Source organism: Aspergillus fischeri, genomic scaffold (genome assembly GCF_000149645.3).
Source record: "Aspergillus fischeri NRRL 181 1099437636264 genomic scaffold, whole genome shotgun sequence".
NCBI classification, from domain to species: Eukaryota; Fungi; Ascomycota; class Eurotiomycetes; order Eurotiales; family Aspergillaceae; genus Aspergillus; species Aspergillus fischeri.
This window is the reverse complement of record NW_001509762.1, coordinates 4,607,969-4,627,945: the sequence shown is the minus strand read 5'-3', so window position 1 is coordinate 4,627,945 and position 19,977 is coordinate 4,607,969. Positions and strand designations below refer to the sequence as shown.

The window sequence follows — 19,977 nt, the reverse complement described above, 5'->3', positions numbered from 1 at the left end:
CAGCCATTGATTGTTCTTAAAGGGCCATTCAAATAATGAGGCTGAGACGTCAAAGTCAGAAAGTGAATAGGAAAACTAACCGATGTGAATGTGCCAATCAGCGGGTAGAAGCGTGGTCTCAAAAACCATGTTTCCATTCTGGGAAAACGTGGCGCTATTCCCGTTCGCTTAGCCAGCTTCCATCCAATAAAGGACCAGACCAATTCTTATACGGGATTATCGCCAAGCTTAGCAAATTAAGCAGCGTCAGGGTTTGCGGCTCAGCAGGAATACTTAATTTCAACATGGATACGCCAATCTGACCTTGGAGGAGAAATGCACCATGTGTCTTCAAGACAGTGCCCTCCCACTATGGCACATTTTCTGCGCCTTACTCTGCACATCCATCAGTGTGCTTTTCCAACCAGCAGGCCATGTCTCAATCGTCGATGACTTGAAAGTCAACGCCGCATTTCTATCACCCATCACAGGGGCGCTCTGGACTCTCCGCACTGTATTCGGGGTTCTCGGGTGCAGGGTATCCAACGTGGCAGACCTCCCGGCAGCTCTATGGATCGCATCGGAGAAGGAGTTCCAGGGTCATGGTGGGCCCTACGTGATGAGTGCACTCGGCAGAGGACCACGGAATATCTACATTACTGCCCGATGGGGGTTTTTCGTCCTCGTCACCATCCCGCTTTACTTCCGTCTGGTCTACTCCGTCCAGATCTGGTGGGCGACAACATGGGCAACCTGCCTGATAACCAAATTCCTCTTACTGGAACTCCTGACGGGATACTACAACCCACCGCGGACAAGGATAGTCGTACACACGACCTGGCCTGAAGTCCCGCTCATCACTCTGTCCAGCACATCCAACCCGAACCCCGTCCACGGGAAGGAGGTCATCGCAGAACAAGGCATCGACCCCAACGACGCAAAGACCCTTCTCCCCCTCTGCACCCGCATTGAGAGATTCTGCTCCATCGTAACTGAAAGCCCCGACGACGTAGAACGAAGCCGCATGACCCCAGCTAAAGACTTCTACCTCCGCAAAGCCATAAACCACGAATCGCTCGACCCCAGACTCTGCTGCGCACATATGCGGTGTCGTCTGTTTAAACTGTTTCATGTCCTACGCCACGCAATGCCGTATGTATCATTAACCCTCGAGGCTCTGGCGGTGCTTTACCTGGGCCACCAGAACCTACGCACAATCACCATCCTTGTCACAGGGTGGATCATGAGACCCCGCTGGGTGATGTTCGTCGTATCCCTGGGTACGAGGATTACCGTGGTGCTTCTCCTGCCGGTCTTTCTGGGGTCGGTGGTGATGGCCGTTCTGCGTGCGCGCCGCCCGGCTACGGGGGTGACGTTTACTCGCCGCGTTTTGGAGGTTATGTGTTTGGGTGTGCTGTCGGTTGTCTGTGCGGTGTATTTCTTGGCGTTTGGGTATCCGCCTGTTTCTCCGTTTGCTTTTGCGTGGGTGGGGGAGGTGATCTCTCTTCCGTTGATACTGGTAGTTGGGTTTAAGTTGGCCAGATGGCTTGTGCGAGGGCCGCGGCGGGGGGTCGATGCTTGGTCGACTGGGGAGGAATGGAGGACGATCGGCGACGAGAAGAAAGTTGCAGATGACCCGCCGCTGTTGGAGCATCTGTTTGTGTTTGCTTGGACGGTGGTGTTTCTGATTCCTGCGGTTGTTGGGTGGGTTGTGATGAAGACGGTGTTTTGTGCTGCGATTGCCTTACAGGAAGTGGATATTCAGAGGAGGTTTGAAGAGTATTATCAGCATCCAGGATTTTAGTAGTCCTATTTGCAGTCTGCCTCGAAGCTGATTATGTATATAAGCTATAGTTTCAACATGAGCATCAAACATCTCAGCGGCTTGTTCTTGCCCATCTTCTCCTCCACTCTGTCCAGTGTCTCTAGCATTGTAGTAAACAGCTTCTCTAACACTTCCAATGTATACGCCAGGCTCCCGACCTCCTTCATCTCGGCCAGAATACGTAACTTGTCGGCATGCGACAGCTGCGCTTTCCTGTCCTCTCCGTAGATGACCTTGAATAGCTCATCTGACTTCGGACTATGCTCAAGCAAGTGGAGGACCGGAAACGAGAACTTACCCTCGTCGAGATCATCGCAGAATCCTTTCTTTGCGGTGTACTATTCAAGTTAGACTTGGAGCATAAGTTAAGCCGAGAGACCCACCTCGTCGGACGCGAGATTCTGATAATCGTCGCGGATTTGATAATATCTCCCAATGAGGGTAATCAAATGTTCCAGATCAGGGTCAAGTCCAGAGCCTGACAGAGAGCACAGGCCACGTAGTAGCAGTCGAAAAAAGCCTCCAGTCTTATGATCGACCATGATGAAGTACTCATTGAGAGTCGGACGTGTCTTGTTGAACGTCCAGTTAAGATCTAGCGCCTGGCCGCGAGCAAGTGTTTTGATTTCATCTACAAAACCAAATTAGTATATAGTCGGCCACGGGACAAAAAGGATTTACCTAGTACTATTTTCAAACAATCGGGACCAAGATGCTCAAGAGTATAGCCCACGGCCTCCGCATGCAGAAACGTGGCGGTGTTGACGGTCTGACCGAGTCCGAATTTGAGATGTGCAGCGGGTTTACCCCGGCGAAGTGTTGAACCATCCTCAATATCATCCAATCTGTATCATTAGCGAGTTGGCTTCTTCTAGTTGGGTAGACATACAGTAGTGTTGAATTGAAAAGCATGACCATGACCTCTCCCAGGACTGAACAGATATCATCTGGTACACTGAACCACACTCGTAGGCAATTGTTGAATCTGGCCAAGGTGTTTTTGCCAGGAAGAGCCTTGATATAGTTGAACGGAGTCATACAAATCTGAAAAATTAGCTATCGGTAGCAGTTGAGGTGAAAAACTAACCTCATCGGCATCGGCAACCTGAAAAGGTGCACAAACATCGATTCCCAAGACGGTGCCGTTTGCTGCTTTGGGTCCCGGGAAATCTGCTTCATGATTCTCTCTATTCACCGTCTTTTTCTGGTTCCCATCGAGCGCTGCCGGAGGCGGATGTCCTTCTAGTTTAAGGACCGGGTCCCGTCGCGGTTGAAGCAACCGAGCTCGATCCTCGGCTGTGGTTGTAAACCCATCGTTCCTATACCTCGGGGTTTGGGCCTGCCAGTAATTTGCCCCGCCAATTGATAGAATGAAAAGGAGGAGATAGGAGCGAAGATCATCCGACTTGGATACCGACGCCTTCTCCCAGTGTCTGTATTGGTCCATCAAGTTCTTTTCTGCGGTAACTACCTCTCGCTTCAGAATATCTCCTGCTTCAAGCTCGGTATACCCATACTCAGCCATCAGCAGTGCCATTCCATTGTGGAATGCATCAAGGCTACCAGAGCGAAAATGGTCGTCGAACTCTCGATGAAAGCTGTAATAGTCGTTTGACAGCGATAGGCTCAAAATACCACAATCGACCATTTCCGACACGGCTTGCCGTTCATCTTCCCTCAGCCGCAGGCCCTGCATGTAAGCAATGAGTTCGTAAGCTTGTCTGATCCAGGTTAGCGATTACCTGAATCCGTAAGTTAAAGGCATCGCTCACCTGGCAACGGAACTCTCCATCCGAGCTTTCTTGTACTCTTCGAGCGACATGCCGGACTGGCTGCCGGTCGACTGCGCAGCAATCATCTCTACCGACGTTTTGAGGAGCAGTGACCTTATGTCTGGCGTGAAGTCGGGCAAATTATTCAAGAACACTTCAAACCGTTTGCTTATGTCATACTCGAGCGCAGCTGGTTGACCAAGTTTCCACATGGACAGGACGCTCAAGGTGGAATCAGTGAGGACGTCTTTTTTCTGCTCGGTGTCAGTACCTTTCCCTCGAAGAAAAGGCGAAGAATCTTACGCTTTGTGCATCAAGCGTATCAATGTCATCTATAGGTCATAAGAACACGGTACCTCAATAATAAAGGAGGCTTGAATACCGTCATAATGCAATACCAGTTCGCACATCTCAGCCATCAGGGGCACCCACGCAGGTGGCAATTCGGGCGCACCCAACGAGATCAGATGACCGGTAGAAGCGATACATCCTCGAGAAAAAAGAGTCTCTGGACTCTTGGTCGAGTTTTGAGCGACTTTTTTGATTACGTCGAGCGAGCTAGACGTGGCCGTTTCATGGAATCGCGATTTGCGGTAGGGTAGCGTGTTGAAGAACAACGGGGGAAGTTGTTCATTTGGGTCTGGAGGATCTGAGTAGAGATAGCTGTATGAAAGGTTAGGAAAGTCGGACATGCTGGCTAGGAATATCCGCGATGCTTAGTATGGTAGATGTTTGCCAGGTACTCCGTAGACTCGGGGGATTGGGATTCTTATCGAGTCTGTCCCCCCCGAAAAAGCAATTCGGCGTCCCCATTCTGGCGGGTAACGATTGGCTGCGCTGATGTGTTGCGCAGAATATGCACGCCCCTCCACGTTGCTCATTAGTTATTCAGAGGTGATGGTGTCAGAAGAATGATAGTCCAGAGGCCTTTTTAGCCGCTAGTGGTGGTATATTTCAATAGATGGTGATTGTGGCTTGCTTGCGAGGCTTCTACTGGGCTTTAGGGGCTTTCGGACGCAGATTAATCTGCAGGAGAAGGTTTAGTGCCTAGGAATGTCAACCTGTCAACTATTAAACCACTCAGCTAAGAACGTGTCTAGACGCCATTTGTAGCGCCATAGAAACAATAGTGCAACTGCAGTCAATAAGATACTAGGTACTAATTCAAAGTGGCCGGAGTCTAGTCCAGTGCCGTGGTTTAGAATGATACATAGATGATGATGAAAACATTGTATATACCTAATGAATAGGAAAGAAGACAGCTTCCTCATCCTCTGGCACTCAGACAACTGACTGTTGTAAGGCAGCAACCACAGAAATGGATAGAGTCCTTCTCTTTTCACTATGACGAGTCTACTTCCAGTGAATTAATGCCTGGGAATCAGGCAAGCCACAGGACCAACTTCATGACATAAGTATGAGAGGAATGATGACAGCCTTCGACGCGCAGAGCAGTCATGCTGACTCGAATTGAAAGTGACTCCTTCCAGCAGCATAATGTCATTCCTGTAAGTCTTTGCCTGAGTCATCCAATACCGAGCTAACCTAAACACTGATGTTTCCTCGCGCAACAGATCATGGTAATATCTTTCATGGCAGAGATGAAAGGTAGGGTGCTTCAGGCATACTTTGGTGACGACGAGCTGGTCATTTACAAGAGCAGACTTGTTTCTTTCGAAGGACTACGCAACGCCGAAATGTCCGCGGAGTTCTCTCTCGAGTACATAGGTAGCCAATTATTAGAACAGAAGAGCCAAGATAATTCCGAAAACAGTGAAGAATTCCTAGTATTGGACGGACTCAAGCACCCGTTGTCCTCAAGCTGAGGTTGGTCGGATAGGAATTTCCTATTCGGGTAAGGATGTCGGAGTAAAGTCGGACTGAGTTAACTGTGATCCGATATACTAGAGCACACTGATTCTTCACACCTCATCCATCAGAAAGGCACTTGGTTTCTCTTACTCTCTGATACTCATATCTGAACTCAGGATTCGATGTATCGACGGAATGGAAAACCCACGTCGTGTGAGCCCTGTCGTATCTCTAAAATCCGATGCGACCATGCACCGGTCTGTGGACGATGCAGGGCTCGTGGCATTCCAGAACAGGTAAACAGCGTCGTAATTTCGGAGGTAAAACTCATGCTCTACAGTGCTTCTATCATCCAGCCCCGATGACTCGTCCGAAAACGAAGTATCGGTACTACCACGGTGAAAAGGACGTTGGCCGACCTTCGAGGAGCGCATCGCCTGAAAAACAACCGAGAAGTCGAACAACTGTAGGAGAGCAACGACAGAGTTTCGACGAAGAGGGTACAAGTCCTGATCTGAGTCCGTCGGGATATGTCGGCTCTTCTAGCATTCTTTCTATATGTCCGAGATTCTCGCCTGTCATCTCTCGCAAACCAGCACATCCTCGAGACAAGGACCCTTGGCCATTTGATGCCGTGAAGCAACAATTCAGAAAGTTGTTGGCTTCTCCGGAACGTGTAGACCGACTCATTACTCAATATTATAATAGCGGTCGTTTTACCGTCATCCCGCGGCCTTTGGTTCTCGACCCGATCTCCGCGCTTCTTCGCGAGTTGATTGCGAGTCAGAATGAAGAAGCGATTTTGGATCATCATTTTCAAAATGCCAGACGAAATCTACACAAGAGATTCCCATCCCTGTCGGCTCATACCACAGTGCCTGACTTCCTTGGGTATTTCACTGCTGAGAATTTTCGACTAGAGTTTGTTGGCCTCATATTTGCTCTCGCTGGGGTCTCCGTTTTTTATAGCCAGCAAAGCCTCGCTGCAGAAATGTACACTGCCAGCAAGATCTGCGTGGGAATCTGTGAGGAATACAATCAGGTGAATGATCTTACAGTTTGGTCGCGGTTTATGAACTTTATTTTAGCATCGATTCTTTTTGGAGACGCAAGTATGGTCCTCTCTCCCTCGCCTTCCAGACATGAAAATGCTCACCAGCTGTTGCAGGTAATATTCTATACCACCGAGCCAGTGACTTTACGACCGAATTATTCGTCATGGGTTTCCATCGACTCATATCCTCACCACCTGAAGTTCCTTTCTTCATCCTGGAGACCCGCAAAAGAATTTTTGCGTTGGCCGTTACTAAGGACAAAAGTCTTTCTACTTTCCTTGGTAGGGCTCCGCGGATAGATAGCGATTTTTGTGACTTGCCAAACCCGTTCGATCTAGACGATGAAGAGGTCTTGCTTGAGAGCAGCCGACTTGATGCGGCTTTGCAAGGCCTTGACCGGGATGGGTGGAAGTGTCCTAACGGGAAGGATAAGCCCATCCGGCCAGCCAGTTTGATTCGACTTCGGTACCAACAAGCTCACCTTCGCGACAAGATTCTACGCCTGTCATTGGGCAACAGGACCCAGACTTTCTCGGAGACTCTCTCGTATGCCATACTCACCATTTACCATGCCTTGCTAATAGATACGCAGGACTTTGTACGGAGAGTATCAGGACGCGTGGTCAAAGGTTCCACCGCAATACCGCTACAACGAAAGCGTCTGGGAAACATCGAACCCGCAATTATGCGTGGCACTTTTAATTGTTCATCTGGACTATCTTTACAGTGGATTCTTGATTGAACGAATGCTCACTCAAGATGGTCAAATGACTAAGACTTGCCTCCTGGCAACATCAGCGAAGCTGCTTTCGGGCGTACTTGAGTTCGTTCAGCAGCAGCATTGCTATCCTGAATTACGCGAGCGGTTTACATGGACGGTGCGCTGCCGCCCTTGTATCTTGACTGCAAGCTAACCCCAAGTGCTAGTTCCTTTTCTACGGCCTTCCAGGTGCTGGGACCCTTGCCACCGAACTTCATCATAGCACTCTTCTCGGACTCCCATTACAGACCTCTATTCCTTGCGCCAACATCATCCGCGACTTGAGCGTATTACTGGCATGGTTCGAGCGCAAATGTTTTCCCGATCGGCCTGACTTTCTCGTCTGTGTTCAAATTAGCAAAGTCATTGGTGCTCTTTTGGATGATACACTGAACAAGGAGGGACCTTCATCTCACATTGCAATTCCCTGGGAAAAGTGGCAGCCAAATCAGGATGCGCCGAGCTTATCTCATCCTTGTCCTGTAGGCCAAAGCCACCTTGGGATGGTCCAGCCGCTACCTGACGCAATGACAAGTCAAGACTTTCTTAACTGGTTTGACGATTTGGTGTGGGACGATCCCTCCATGAATTTTGACTCCATCTGTGAATAACTTTAGCGAGCAGCCTTGAATTTATTTGAGGTTGATGCTCTCAATTGTTCTATAATAAAATCAAAATGTGATATTGACAGGAATACTTGGGACCCCCATTGTCGGGCACCGTTTAGGGCTTGGTACCGAACCCTAGATACTTCAGGCAGAGCGACCGACTCAATGATACCAGCACGGGATATCTACCAGCACCGCTTATATGCGGACAAATAACCCAGTTTGATCTGTTCCGGGAAGCAAGCGATGACTTTTGAAATACGAGGTCACCTGATAGCAGACATATAAGTCTTCCCGTCATCGTCCAACCCCTCATTCTCCAAAACACCGCATCGCAAGTCTCTTAACCAAAATGTCGACCGCAACCAAGATTCTAACAGCACAGTGTCACTGCAAATCAGTGCACTTCAATATCAGCATCCCTGTAACATCCCTCCCCCTGCCAGTCCATCTCTGCCACTGCAACATCTGCCGTCACCAACATGGAACCCTCTGCGTCTTCCATGCCCCGCTTCCATCCGGCGTAAGGCCAGATTTCGTAGCACCATCGAGCATGGCAAATATAACTCCCTATATCCGGCCCGAATCGCCAGCAAAGAGATACTTCTGCAGTACATGTGGTTGCCAAATTGGCGGTGAACTGATGGAAACTGGTGACTGGGTGATCTCGACGGCCATCTTCGACGCAAACCGTGATGATACTGGGATCTGGGATATCAAAAAGCATATATATACCGAGCCTACGCTGGATGGCGGGTTAGCGGAGTGGCTACCACGAACCGGGGAGAAGGAGATGACAGTGTGGAATCCGCCAGACGACACAATCGATCATCCGCAAGAAACCGACGGAAAACTACTGGCGCAATGCGACTGCGGAGGTGTATCATTCCAATTCTCCCGTCCAACACAGGAAATCCTCGATGACCCAGAGATGAGATACAAGTGGGTATCCCCCGTCGATGAGTCGAAATGGATTGCTTGTTTGGATGCTTGCGATACTTGCCGACTCACAGACGGGGCTCATGTGATAGCCTGGACGTTTATCCCAAAGAAGCTCATCACGCCGCAGATCCCGGATGATCTACTCCTCGGTTCGTCCAAAGGCTATGTCTCCAGCAAAGGAGTGCGGAGGACGTTTTGCGGTACTTGCGGTGCGACGGTCTTTTACGACTGCGATGGACGGGAGGACATCGTGGACGTGGCGATAGGACTTCTCCGGGCGCCTGAGGGTGCCAAAGCGGAGAACTGGCTGACGTGGAGGACGAAGCGAATGGCCTTCCCGGAGGATGGGATGCGGTATGATCCTGTGTTGACTGAGTCGCTACGACAAGGATTCGAGGAGTGGGGGAAGCGGAAACATGGAGACTTGCTTGATATTACCATCGGATAGAATTGTATGACCTTGAAGTGAGAAGTGTCAATATTAAGTCGCCGGAAAAGGACTGCCACTGGTGGTTAGTCTCCCTCGACCTACGTGATACTTCCACCCTCCTGCTTCCCTCCTCCATTGCCCTTCTCTCCGTACAAGCTACATACTTTCGTTGTTGGAAGTAAACCATCCGAGTACGTACTGCTTACCGGTCAGTAGCCTTTACATCTGAATCTGATCTTGGGATTCCCTCCTATTGTTCCTAATCGACGACCTAATAGTAAAGCAAGTATATTCTTCGCCACTACCTTGATCATAACCTTGATTCTGACGCCATGCTGCATATCATAAAAGCAAAAGTATATTCTATCTTAAATCAGCTCTGATTACAAAAAAGGGGAACTTGAGAAGGAGACAGCTTCTGACATGACAACAGTCAGGCCTAAGTGCATTCTAGGCATTGTTCAGGACTTGGCGAGCATTGTAGATATAGTAATATCTCAAGTCTAATATCCCTTACTAGCTAACGAAGCAGAGAGAATAGGAAAGAAAGTGTCTACATCTTCTAAAATACTTCGACAGTGAATAGTCTTGAGTATTAAATGTATATACTTTCTTATTCGCACCGGAGGTATAACTCGGCACTCCTATTCAATCTACAGCTTATATTCACTAACTGGTTCTTTGATAGTGAATAGAGATACTTCAATGAGTCTTGTAAGTCCTGATCCCTCAGCATAAATACACTGATCTCCCTCTGTCTAACTCTCCTTTCCTTCTACATCTTTCCACTTTGCTATTCATCCGTTTTCCAGTTCCGAAAGACTCGATTTTAAATCTTTGCCTGATGGGCCTCTTTGCTCTGAGGAAACATTGCTCTTCTTTTTACGGAAGGTTCCGTATTCGTAGGGTTTTACCCTATACAATGAAACACTTCCATGACTGACCATGGATCCTGCTTTGTGGCTTTCGTTATCGCTGTGGTATCAGGCAGTGGCCTGATGCTCGGCATTTGCTTCTCCTGTTTCGGAGAAAGTCCATAAAGTAAGAACTCTGAAATGTTTCGACCCTTCCCAGTTGACGATACCTTCGACGGCCTTTAGTTCTCCAGGCTGGCAGTGTGTTCAGGGGGAGGCGGCGGAGCTGGTGATTCGGCGGAGGCTCGCGGTACATGTACATCACCCTACCGTATACACGTGGAGACGCTCTTCATTAACACCTGATGCTACAGACAGATGCCGTTTCAGCAGCCCGGGGCTAGCGTGGAGGTTTCCGTCGGGGCCGTGGTGGTGGCCCTGGCATTGCCTCGCAGAACTTGATAAAAGCTCTCGTGCAAAATCAGAGGCAATTTGTTGTACCCACCACGGCCCCAATGTTCAGCAGTGGCGCCTTTCGCCACTGACTAGGTAAGCTTGACATCTGAAGAAGAAAAGGCTTAGGAGGACACATTGACTAACCAAATAGTTCGCTGCCTCCGGAACCCGCAAGCCAGCTAGGACGCTGTAATACACTCCGGAAGAAGAATTATGACGGTTAGCGTCCACCAAGCAGGTAGGTCGTTCCATGTGGAATCCTGAATGTTGCAGGGCAAGTGAGTGTCTAACGATGAACAATCAAACCAGGCGATAAGTGGAACTTAGGGGCCTACGACGAGACCACCGAACTCCCATATCCCGAAGACTTTTTCTGAATTCTCTACCTTCCTCAGTGAATGCCATCTTCTGTTAGAAACAGGCTGTTTACTCATTTACCACAACAGACAGGGCCCTTGAGTACCTGGAACTCGCCCAGGATGGCTCAAGCGCCAGTCGGGAGGAGTTCTGGAGCTCCGGGAAAAAAGGTACATATACCTCACTATGAACGTGATTTTTATAAATACATAGCTAACAGATCAGCCGCCTCATAGTTTATCAGGGGTATAGAGAGGTATATCTCACCCTCATGTCTCCAGGTACTCGTTACGTTGAGTACCTGGACAGGACAGAGCCCTCCACCAAAGCCGACGCGCAAGTCCGCGCACTCCTCGACGTAATTCTTGGGTTGGTGCTAGGATTCACCAAGCAAGACGGTCGGATCATTGGGGCTACGAGACCCCGTTCTGGAAGACGATTCACATCAAATTTCGGGAGAAGATGTTGCGTGGGTCGACCTGACTCCGCAGTCTGGATGGCCAGTGGCCGCGGCCACCCCGCAGGTAAGTCATTCCATACTAGATCTTGAATATTGCCGATCAAGTTGTGGCTAACAATGAACAGCAGCTGCCCCCCTCTTTTCGCCGCCGCCGTTTGGCCATGTAAGCAATTGATCTTCGAAATTGAACAGTCCCATTATTGAGTATGGTCTAACTGTGATTTACAGCGGCCAAACATCGCTCTCCATCCGGAGTGATGCGTTTTCAATGGACACACAATCAATGAAAAATATCCTCCACCATGGGCAGGGAGCTCATGGTCAGGGTAAGTTGTCCATGCCCACAGTCCCAAAAAATGAGCAATTCCTGGCAGCCCTCCGCACCCTCTCCATCCTTCCGCCGCCTTTCCGCCCGTACTCGGCCGGCTCGATGATCGCGCCGCAGCCTTAGGCTCCAGTCCAGAGCTGCCCGGCTAGATTATAGAAAGCAGAAGAAGGAACGCACGGTGTTTCAGCCGATTCTGTGGCATATCCCGCATTGGAATGAGGGGCAGGGGATGCTCCAGGTATGGGATTCTGGAAGGACAGAGGGCGGTCTTGTTCCAAGTCAATCCGAGGATCCTGAGGAAGGGAGAGGCAATATTGAAGAGGCCCCCGGAAAGGGGATATTCTACTTATTTCTACATTATCTGTCCCCACTGGTGTTTCCAGTCAACTACGTCTTTTCTCCTGCGATTACACTATCTGTCTGGTGTCTTGCAAGCATGCCATTTGCGCTGCTTAACTAGAGATTCAGTTTTTTTCAATTCTCGGGGCTACATTTAGTTTACAATTATTAAAGACAGTATTTTTGTAGTACCAGTTTTCCCTCCTCTACTCTACTCCGAAAGTTGTATACCTTTCTTGCCATGGTGGTAATGTACAACCGATGTTCTTAGGGCTTCGACCATCACCTGAGTCAGCATCCCGATCAGCGATCAGGATCTTGAGTCATGAACGGAGTACGGAGTATTACGGAGCACCCTCCTACTCAAACAAGGAATATCCCCATTAGAGAGCGATAGACCGGACTCCAGAGACAACTTCAAATTGAATGTCTGAAATTTGTAATGATCTTCCTGAGTGACTTCGGCCGACGGGCTCGTTGGCACGCAGCACATGTAAGCGTTCAGCGGTGGGTCCAACAAACTTCCATCAAGTGGGACTGGATTGTAGATCTTCATAACGGAAGGGCCAACCATTGATTGTGGCCAGTCGTTATACGAGGTTTCACGATAGTTTGCCCCAGTTGACTTGTTTTTGGAGGTCTCTCAAGGAGTGTTTCGGTCGGTGGCCGATTGGTTCGACTCTGATTATTGGTACTGATCAATACTTACTTTTGTGTCTCACTCAAAGAGTATCGAAGCAGGAAGGAAGTCGCTGAGGCATGAATATGTGTAATTAAGGGGTTGTTGAGGCCAAGTCAAACATACATCATCATCATCCAAGATCTCCATACATTAAATAGTATCTAACAAAGGAAAAAAGAGGTTGTAATAAGAAGCAGGACGATTATCTGCTGAATCGATTTGGCTTCCGTAATGCCTCCTCTGGCTCTGCGGCTTCGTGCGTGATCTCAATAGTCGTTTCTTGGTACACTCCGTGGGCCATATTGCTCAGCTCCATGTCGCCTTTCGGGCCTTTCGGTACAATATCTTCTGTCGAGTCGCCTCGGTCATCGAGCACCGTATCGTTGATGCTTTGCAGCCCACGGCGGAGGCGAGACTTGACCCGAGACTTCTTGCTCTCAGGGCCCGCAACGGTGGTGCTGACGTGCGTGTTGTACAGATTCGAGCCGGTGTGCGCGTAGTAACGATCCGACGTGCTGACCTCGGTGTCCAGTAGCAGATGCCGGCGGGTCAAGGTGTACACAATGACATCCACAAGTCCGGATAGAGCCATGAGGGCACCGGCGGCGGCAAAGTATTCCTTGCTGGGAACAACATGTCTGGCCGTAGACATCCGCCCTGCAGCCAGAGGAAGGGAGAGAAGAACGTATACCAGAGGATAAATAACCATGTACACGACGACTCGGTTCAAGCGGTTAAGACTTTCCTGGTGGTTCTGTCGAAGGGCCGCTGCTTGTTTCATCCGACGCCGGAGGTAGAAAAACATGATGCCGTACAGAACGATGGTGCCAAATTCGGAAAGGAAAATCCATACATAGTGTCCCCAGAGCCGCTCATCTTGGGCTTGCGGACTGAGCCAGCACTATTGAGAGTCAGTACGTCCAATCTTCATTCATCGTCAAGGAAGTCACTGAACAACTCACCCAGCCGGCTTCCGAAATCACAAAGGTCTTTGAGCCATACAATCCGACGGCAATCAATCCGAGCAGAATGATAAAAGCCCAGAGCCCAACGACACACCAGACAAACGTCGTAAACGGTAATTGTCGCCCACGTAGCACAACTACACAAGTATGTATCGCAATGGCCAACACGAATAGACCACTTCCTGGATCCGCGGTCTGAATCCACCACCCTTGCAGAACGCAAGCCGCACTTGGATAATTTACACCGCCACGGGCGACCCAATGCAGGCAGAGCAAGAATGCCGTCGCTTGTTGGATGTCAACGAGAAGGAGGTTATAGATGAGAAAGACATATTGATTGTGCGCAAGAGGACGCTTGTAGTAACGCTGCCAGAAAATGAATCGGTACGTTAGGAAGGAAATGAGCGAGAATGTAGCGATCCACGAGCAGAGAGCGACTGCTCCTATTGCAATGAAGCCCGCCCGAAGGCTCCCCGTCAGAGGCTCGTCGGCGAATGTCGGCGGCTGAACTTCCTGAGAACGAGCGGTGAGGTACGGTTTGTCGCCATTTTCGCTTCGCAACAGTAGCAGCGTTCGAACCAAGCTAGTCATCCTCGTTTATCATCGCCCGTTCAAGGCTGGTTGCTGATGCGGTCGTTGAGAAAGATGCCAGACTGATGGAGTTCGGCGAGTAGGTTCCTGATTCCTAGCATGACAGGTACTCCTGGCTCTAATATGGAATTGTCGACCACGTCAAGGCGAAAGCTTTTATTACCTTGGCTTATGCCCAGCTAGGTAGACAGATGGGTCAAGAACTTGGGAGAACCATGGTCTTGAGTTTTCGTTCCGTAACTGTCCATTTCGCTAGACAAGCGAGAAGTGATGCTTTAGGGATGAATCTAGCCTAGGCTATCCTCGAAAGCACCTGTTGAGGGCCACATGGCAGGGGATAGTTTCCCAGCGGTCTAGGAGACAGGACAATACGAGATCCGCAAGAGGGGCAATATGGCTCTGTTGTCTCCACAGGCGATCCACCAAACGGCGGTCTCGAGCCGACGACATTCCAGATACAGTAGATATTAGATAGATAGTGCTATCCGATATGTAGGAAACAAGCCATGTCAATTTTTGCCGAGCTGTCTGGGCGCAAAACACGTGGCGTTAGGCTGGGGGTCAAAGCACCCTTTGACCTGCATCGAGGGCAAATTGAGGCGTAAATGACCTGCGTGGCTGCGAGCATGATGACTTTTCTGGCGAGCATAGGAGCAGATCTCGAGGCGATGGTCCGCTGTACCATGGGCTGGACCCAACACAGTGGTAGTCTGCTTGATCAGCAAAACAGTCCTGACTCTATATGGTGCCAGACTGCCAGTGGTAACATCAAATTCCCCGCGGTTGATCACGAGCAAAAGTCAAAACGGTAGATATGACCTAGGTAATACCTATGCACGTTTTCCTAGCGAATCGGGTCGAGAATTGCAACCAGCAGTCTGGAAGATCATATCGATCTGCATTCCTATTGAATGCAGAGATGATCTCTCGAATCTTGTTCAATTTCATGAGAATACACGGACGTTCAAAATCCGCCTTTCGAGATCCTAAGGTCTCAAGGTTCGACCAGACCACACTACTAGCAGGCAATGTGGAGTGGTAGGTTGCCACTTCTTTCAAACAGCTCTGCTTCAGCCAAGTTTGGTGTTGCACAGGCCAATGAAGACAAAAGGTCCCTCCAATATCACGCAAGTGCGCTTTTAGGAATTGTCCCTTATGAGAATGGAGACACCCACCAGCAATTGAACTGGCAAGGCTAGGACATCCAATGAAGTTGCACTTTAGAAAAAGAATCAGGAACAGAGGCCAGATTGCAGGCAAGCGGTTCCACTTACTTCATTGGGATAATGTAATGGAGACAGCCATAGGTAGATTAGGACAACTAACGAATGTCCATCGCGCTATTACATACGCATGTCATTCTTAAATTGCCTCGCGCTCTGGAGTCGAGTCGTAGTCTGTGGAAGATCGACTACGCATAACTTCACCAGTGCCGAAATGGAACTTTCTCCGAAGCTCCAAAGCTTGTGGGTTAGGATTTGATTTGTTTCTGTGGAATCGAATGCTTAGGATAGTAGACGGTCCGGTCAAGGCGCCGTCCAAAGCTTAAACCTGTCCGTATGCCGATCCCCTCCCCTCAATTTCAGTCAGGAGAACTGCATGTTTACCATGGGAAAACAGTTTCAATTCCAAGATTTGACTGAATACCGACAAATGGCCGCAATCAAGGTAAGCGTCGCGGAGATTCCCAGTTGATCCATTGATCTCATCTGGAATCTGGATCAAGAAAGCCTCATGAACTGCGGCGCACTGGCTCAATTGTGGCGGCTTGGAGGCTGGTACTAGCATCTAGCACGCAAAAGACATGTTTGTTTAGAGTTCACCTGTGGAAGAGATTTTCGAATGATGATTGATGACCTCGGTCGAGAGAAACCTCCAGAATGGATATCCATTGATCCGGTCAGTAGATACCGTTTCCGCAATAATAAGAAGAATCAAACCATCTACATCGACCCAGTTCAGGTAGCCTGTCAAATATTTGTCATACATTTGATGCACTTGCACAATAGCCATAACAAAATCGCTTACGGGAATACGCTTATTTTGGATGCTTCTGGATGTTCCTCCCGTTCGGAAGTTAGCGACCGGATATTACCCAATCCGACAGCATTCTCAACCGTGCGTCATGCGTGATCCAAAGACGATAAAGATCTTGAGAGCCTTCGATATTGAGATATTTCTTCAGTGCGAATTGCTGATGCTCTCCTTGCCTTAGAATTCAGAAGCTCAATGCCAAGGGCTATCCTTGCATCGGGTGGCGGCTTGTGTCAGAATGTATATTTAGCAACAAGCATACCACACGTGAGACGATTTCCTGTTTTGTCACTTAGCCTCATCGAATGCTTACTGTGTATGGTCTGACAACTGGCAAACGCTGTGGAATGCTCAGCCTTACCTTAACCGGATTCCCATCGATCAAGGTTCGACCTTTAGATCCTACCGATCAATGTGGCGTCTGATGGACTGGAGGCCTTACCAAGCGGTCAGTTCGTAGGCGTACAAGCAAGCCAGAATAGGCATGATTATTATGGCTTGGCGATAATGCTGGGTCTAAGGCGTCTCGTTTATCGGGACCATCATTCGTTCAACGGAGTGGTATCATCAACTCAGTGCGCTTTTCCGCAGTTGTGTACTTGAGAAGTATCACAAAAATGTCTAAAAAAATCGACGGTGTCACCCGAGCCGGGTGGAAGTTGCTGGAAGAGGGTGAAGCTGTATGTCTCATCGCAGGGTGGACTCAACCTCATCAGATGACCGAGCGTTACTCGAACGGGTGTCAGTTGCAGAGTCTTGGATCCCCGCATTTGGCACTCCACTGTCATCTGTAGTACCACTGTCGTGTCATGGCAACGATTCCTGCCCCATGTCGATCTCAGTTGCCTAGTAACTTTCTACGGCCAGCTGAGGGGGTGTCTCACTCATGTCGATATGCGATTGATCCGGTTTCTGAGGATCGAGAGTCGGCCTACCCATGGGTTGTGATGGATTCTTCCAGTGTCTCTCCTCTCCGGCAGGGCAAGACGCCTGATCGGTCGTAAGTATTCAATATATCATTGCTAATAATAGACAGGGGAGCGGGACAGACTGGGAAAGAGACATATATAAAGCTTCACGATCCCAGATACCACAGCCAGGACTATAGCAACACCAAAGCATCTAACCACTCAATCTCAAACTTCTCTATCAAGACAATTACTTTCGCAAAGCCACTCGTCCTCTCAAGATGAAGTTCACTACATCCGTCTCTCTCTTCTCCCTCTTCCTCTCCTCCGCTCTCGCGGCCCCGACCCCAGAGAACGAGGCCAGAGCTGCTATTCCTGTCTCCGTCTCCTACGACCCGCGCTACGACAATGGCGGTACCTCGATGAACGACGTCTCCTGCTCCAACGGCGTCAACGGCCTCGTGACCAAGTGGCCTACCTTCGGCAGCGTCCCCGGCTTCGCTCGCATCGGTGGCGCCCCCACAATCCCGGGCTGGAACAGCCCCAACTGCGGAAAATGCTACAAGCTGCAATATAACCAAAACACAATCTACGTTACGGCGATTGATGCCGCACCTGGCGGCTTCAACATTGCAACGAGTGCGATGAACCAGTTGACGAACGGCATGGCGGTGGAGTTGGGCAGGGTGCAGGCAACGTATGAGGAGGCCGATCCATCCCACTGTGCCTCTGGTGTATAGAGGGATCTTTGGCTGCAGGGAAGACACAGGGACAGATCAAGTGGTTTTTCGCCATTGCATATGCATAATGACCTGGCTTTCAAGGCCTCTTTCAATCCTTAGACTTGTTGATTTATGTTTATATACAATCCTTTAATGTCATCAGAGTGAAGATTCATACAATCTATGTATATGTACATTCTAGGGCATCAGTCATCAAGATACAACCTCCAACATCTCTTCCACTCGCCCAAACTTATCTCGAACTTTCCCCTTCTGCTGGCCCCTCTCCCGCTCTGCCTTGTCGATGCGTTCCCAGTCCTGCCAGGTGGTTGGCCGTAGCCCGCGCTTCTCCGCCTCGGGCCGTACACCGTCCCAGCCGAGACCTGTGCTATTGGCCGGCCCATTCAGCAATGATCCTTTGCCTGTTTGACTCGCCTTGTCCGCAGCCAGAGTGTCAGCGGTGGTGAATGCATCGGTCATGGTTGAGGCGATGACACCAGTTGGGCCACGCTTGACCCACCCGGCACAGTAGAGCCCAGGCAGATGGGTGATCAGCGAACCGTCTGGCAGTCGCTCATTACCCCCTGCGGTGGTCGGGACGGTAATTCTACCAAAGCCGTCGTTGGGGAGCACACCGCGATCAGAATCGAACTGGATGCCTAGATCTTCCAAACCAGGCAGAGGGAGGGATTTGTAGCCGACACTGCGGAAGAAAGTGTTGGCGGGTATGTCGACTTGCGCCCGCTTCCCGCTTGAGAGGTACTTTGGTGTAACCTTGGCACTAGGTGTGTGAGGGTTGCTTGGATCCAGTTCATTGCGGGAGAACCTGACGGACGAGAGGCGGTAAGGATGCACAGGCGACCAATTCAGGCATTCCGGAGAAAGAAGAAAATCTAAAGACCATGACTTGGTCGCGGTATTGGGGTCATTGGTCGAACCCTTTGCCAGCAGCTGCATTAATCTTTTTTGTGCCCGAGGAAGCGTGGATATAACCTCGTCTGGTGGAAAGAGGTCTCGAGGAACTGGATCAAACGACACAGAAGGCAGCTGGAGAAGCTCTCTGAGCTCTTTGATCGTAAACGCGGCCTAAGAGCAGATTAGCATTGCATACCGCGGAAAAACTTGTCAAACGTACTTGCAACGGCCCGCGACGGCCTACAACCCGAACACGCTTGATCTTGCTCCTGACCAACTCTTCCACCGCGTACTCTGCGATATCTGTCCTTCGTAGAGTATTGATATCCGACAATAGTATCCTTGCAACGTCTAGGGCAACGTTTCCCTGGCCAACAATCACAGCATCCTCACCGGCCGTAAGATCCGGTGCGAGATCACGGTGCTCCGGGAGGCCATTGTACCACCCCACAAACTCTCGCGCCGAGTACACATTCCGAAGTGCATCCTCACCAGGTATACCCAGCTTCTTATCTTTCGGCGCCCCGTATGCGAATAGAATGGCGTCGTAATGTGGTTTCAGCGCTCGGAGTGGGAGACTTGTGCCGAGTTCGACGTTGCCGATAAAGTTGAACCTCGGAGATGCTGCAACTTCAGTGAACTTTTCCTCGCAGTTCTATTGCCAAAATGGAATCAACATGGTTTCCCCAGACGTGCTTAAAGGCATTGAGCGTACCTTGACTTCCGGATGGTCCGGCGCAACTCCGTATCGTGCCAGGCCAAAGGGGACCGGCAGTTTCTCATACATATCCACCGCGGCATCCTCGACCTTTGAGAGCAGTCTATAGGCTGCATAGAATCCAGCTGGTCCTGACCCTACAATGGCAACGCGAAACGGACGATCGGCCCGTATCGTCTGGCTCTGGTGACGGCGCTGGACTGTCAATTGCGCCAGTCGCTGAACATGTGGACGGTATAGCGACGCGTAACTAATTTTTGAACTGCATTGTGCGCAAAGGTAAGAAGCACGTTTGAGATTCATCGTTATTTAATGGAAATACCCATTAGAAAATAGCACTCGTAAAATAGACAATAGAAATCTAGTCGGCTAGCTATGACTCCATTTCGTTCCGAGGCCCGCACGTGACCCTTATCAGCTGGTTGCCGCGCCGACTATCGCCAGTGTTGATGCTCCACCCGATTG

General features: G+C 49.8%; 7 protein-coding genes across 7 annotated transcripts; 4 read left to right on the top strand and 3 right to left on the bottom strand.

The window, feature by feature from the left end:
* Positions 1-322: 322 nt before the first annotated feature.
* Positions 323-1,783, top strand: NFIA_087810 (uncharacterized protein; the record flags this gene model as incomplete). The annotated part of the gene is made up of 1 exon (XM_001260721.1): positions 323-1,783. One exon carries the CDS (start codon positions 323-325, stop codon positions 1,781-1,783), a length of 1,461 nt encoding a protein of 486 aa, XP_001260722.1.
* A 44-nt stretch (positions 1,784-1,827) lies between these two features.
* Positions 1,828-4,268, bottom strand: NFIA_087800 (polyprenyl synthetase family protein; the record flags this gene model as incomplete). Its single annotated transcript, XM_001260720.1, has 8 exons — positions 1,828-2,142; positions 2,188-2,435; positions 2,486-2,649; positions 2,694-2,848; positions 2,892-3,525; positions 3,577-3,830; positions 3,880-3,908; positions 3,959-4,268. 8 exons carry the CDS (start codon positions 4,266-4,268, stop codon positions 1,828-1,830), a joined length of 2,109 nt encoding a protein of 702 aa, XP_001260721.1.
* A 1,481-nt stretch (positions 4,269-5,749) lies between these two features.
* Positions 5,750-7,185, top strand: NFIA_087790 (uncharacterized protein; the record flags this gene model as incomplete). The annotated part of the gene is made up of 2 exons (XM_001260719.1): positions 5,750-6,500; positions 6,782-7,185. The coding sequence occupies 2 exons, from the start codon at positions 5,750-5,752 to the stop codon at positions 7,183-7,185; spliced, it is 1,155 nt and encodes a 384-aa protein (XP_001260720.1).
* Positions 7,186-8,364: 1,179 nt separating this feature from the next.
* NFIA_087780 (uncharacterized protein) lies at positions 8,365-9,201 on the top strand (the record flags this gene model as incomplete). The annotated part of the gene is made up of 1 exon (XM_001260718.1): positions 8,365-9,201. One exon carries the CDS (start codon positions 8,365-8,367, stop codon positions 9,199-9,201), a length of 837 nt encoding a protein of 278 aa, XP_001260719.1.
* A 3,660-nt stretch (positions 9,202-12,861) lies between these two features.
* Positions 12,862-14,215, bottom strand: gprD (the record flags this gene model as incomplete). Its single annotated transcript, XM_001260717.1, has 2 exons — positions 12,862-13,560; positions 13,622-14,215. The coding sequence occupies 2 exons, from the start codon at positions 14,213-14,215 to the stop codon at positions 12,862-12,864; spliced, it is 1,293 nt and encodes a 430-aa protein (XP_001260718.1).
* Positions 14,216-17,438: 3,223 nt separating this feature from the next.
* On the top strand, positions 17,439-17,897 carry aspf13 (allergenic cerato-platanin Asp F13; the record flags this gene model as incomplete). The annotated part of the gene is made up of 1 exon (XM_001260716.1): positions 17,439-17,897. The coding sequence occupies one exon, from the start codon at positions 17,439-17,441 to the stop codon at positions 17,895-17,897; it is 459 nt and encodes a 152-aa protein (XP_001260717.1).
* A 195-nt stretch (positions 17,898-18,092) lies between these two features.
* NFIA_087750 (NADPH-adrenodoxin reductase) lies at positions 18,093-19,815 on the bottom strand (the record flags this gene model as incomplete). Its single annotated transcript, XM_001260715.1, has 4 exons — positions 18,093-18,965; positions 19,015-19,449; positions 19,510-19,712; positions 19,803-19,815. 4 exons carry the CDS (start codon positions 19,813-19,815, stop codon positions 18,093-18,095), a joined length of 1,524 nt encoding a protein of 507 aa, XP_001260716.1.
* Positions 19,816-19,977: the final 162 nt, after the last annotated feature.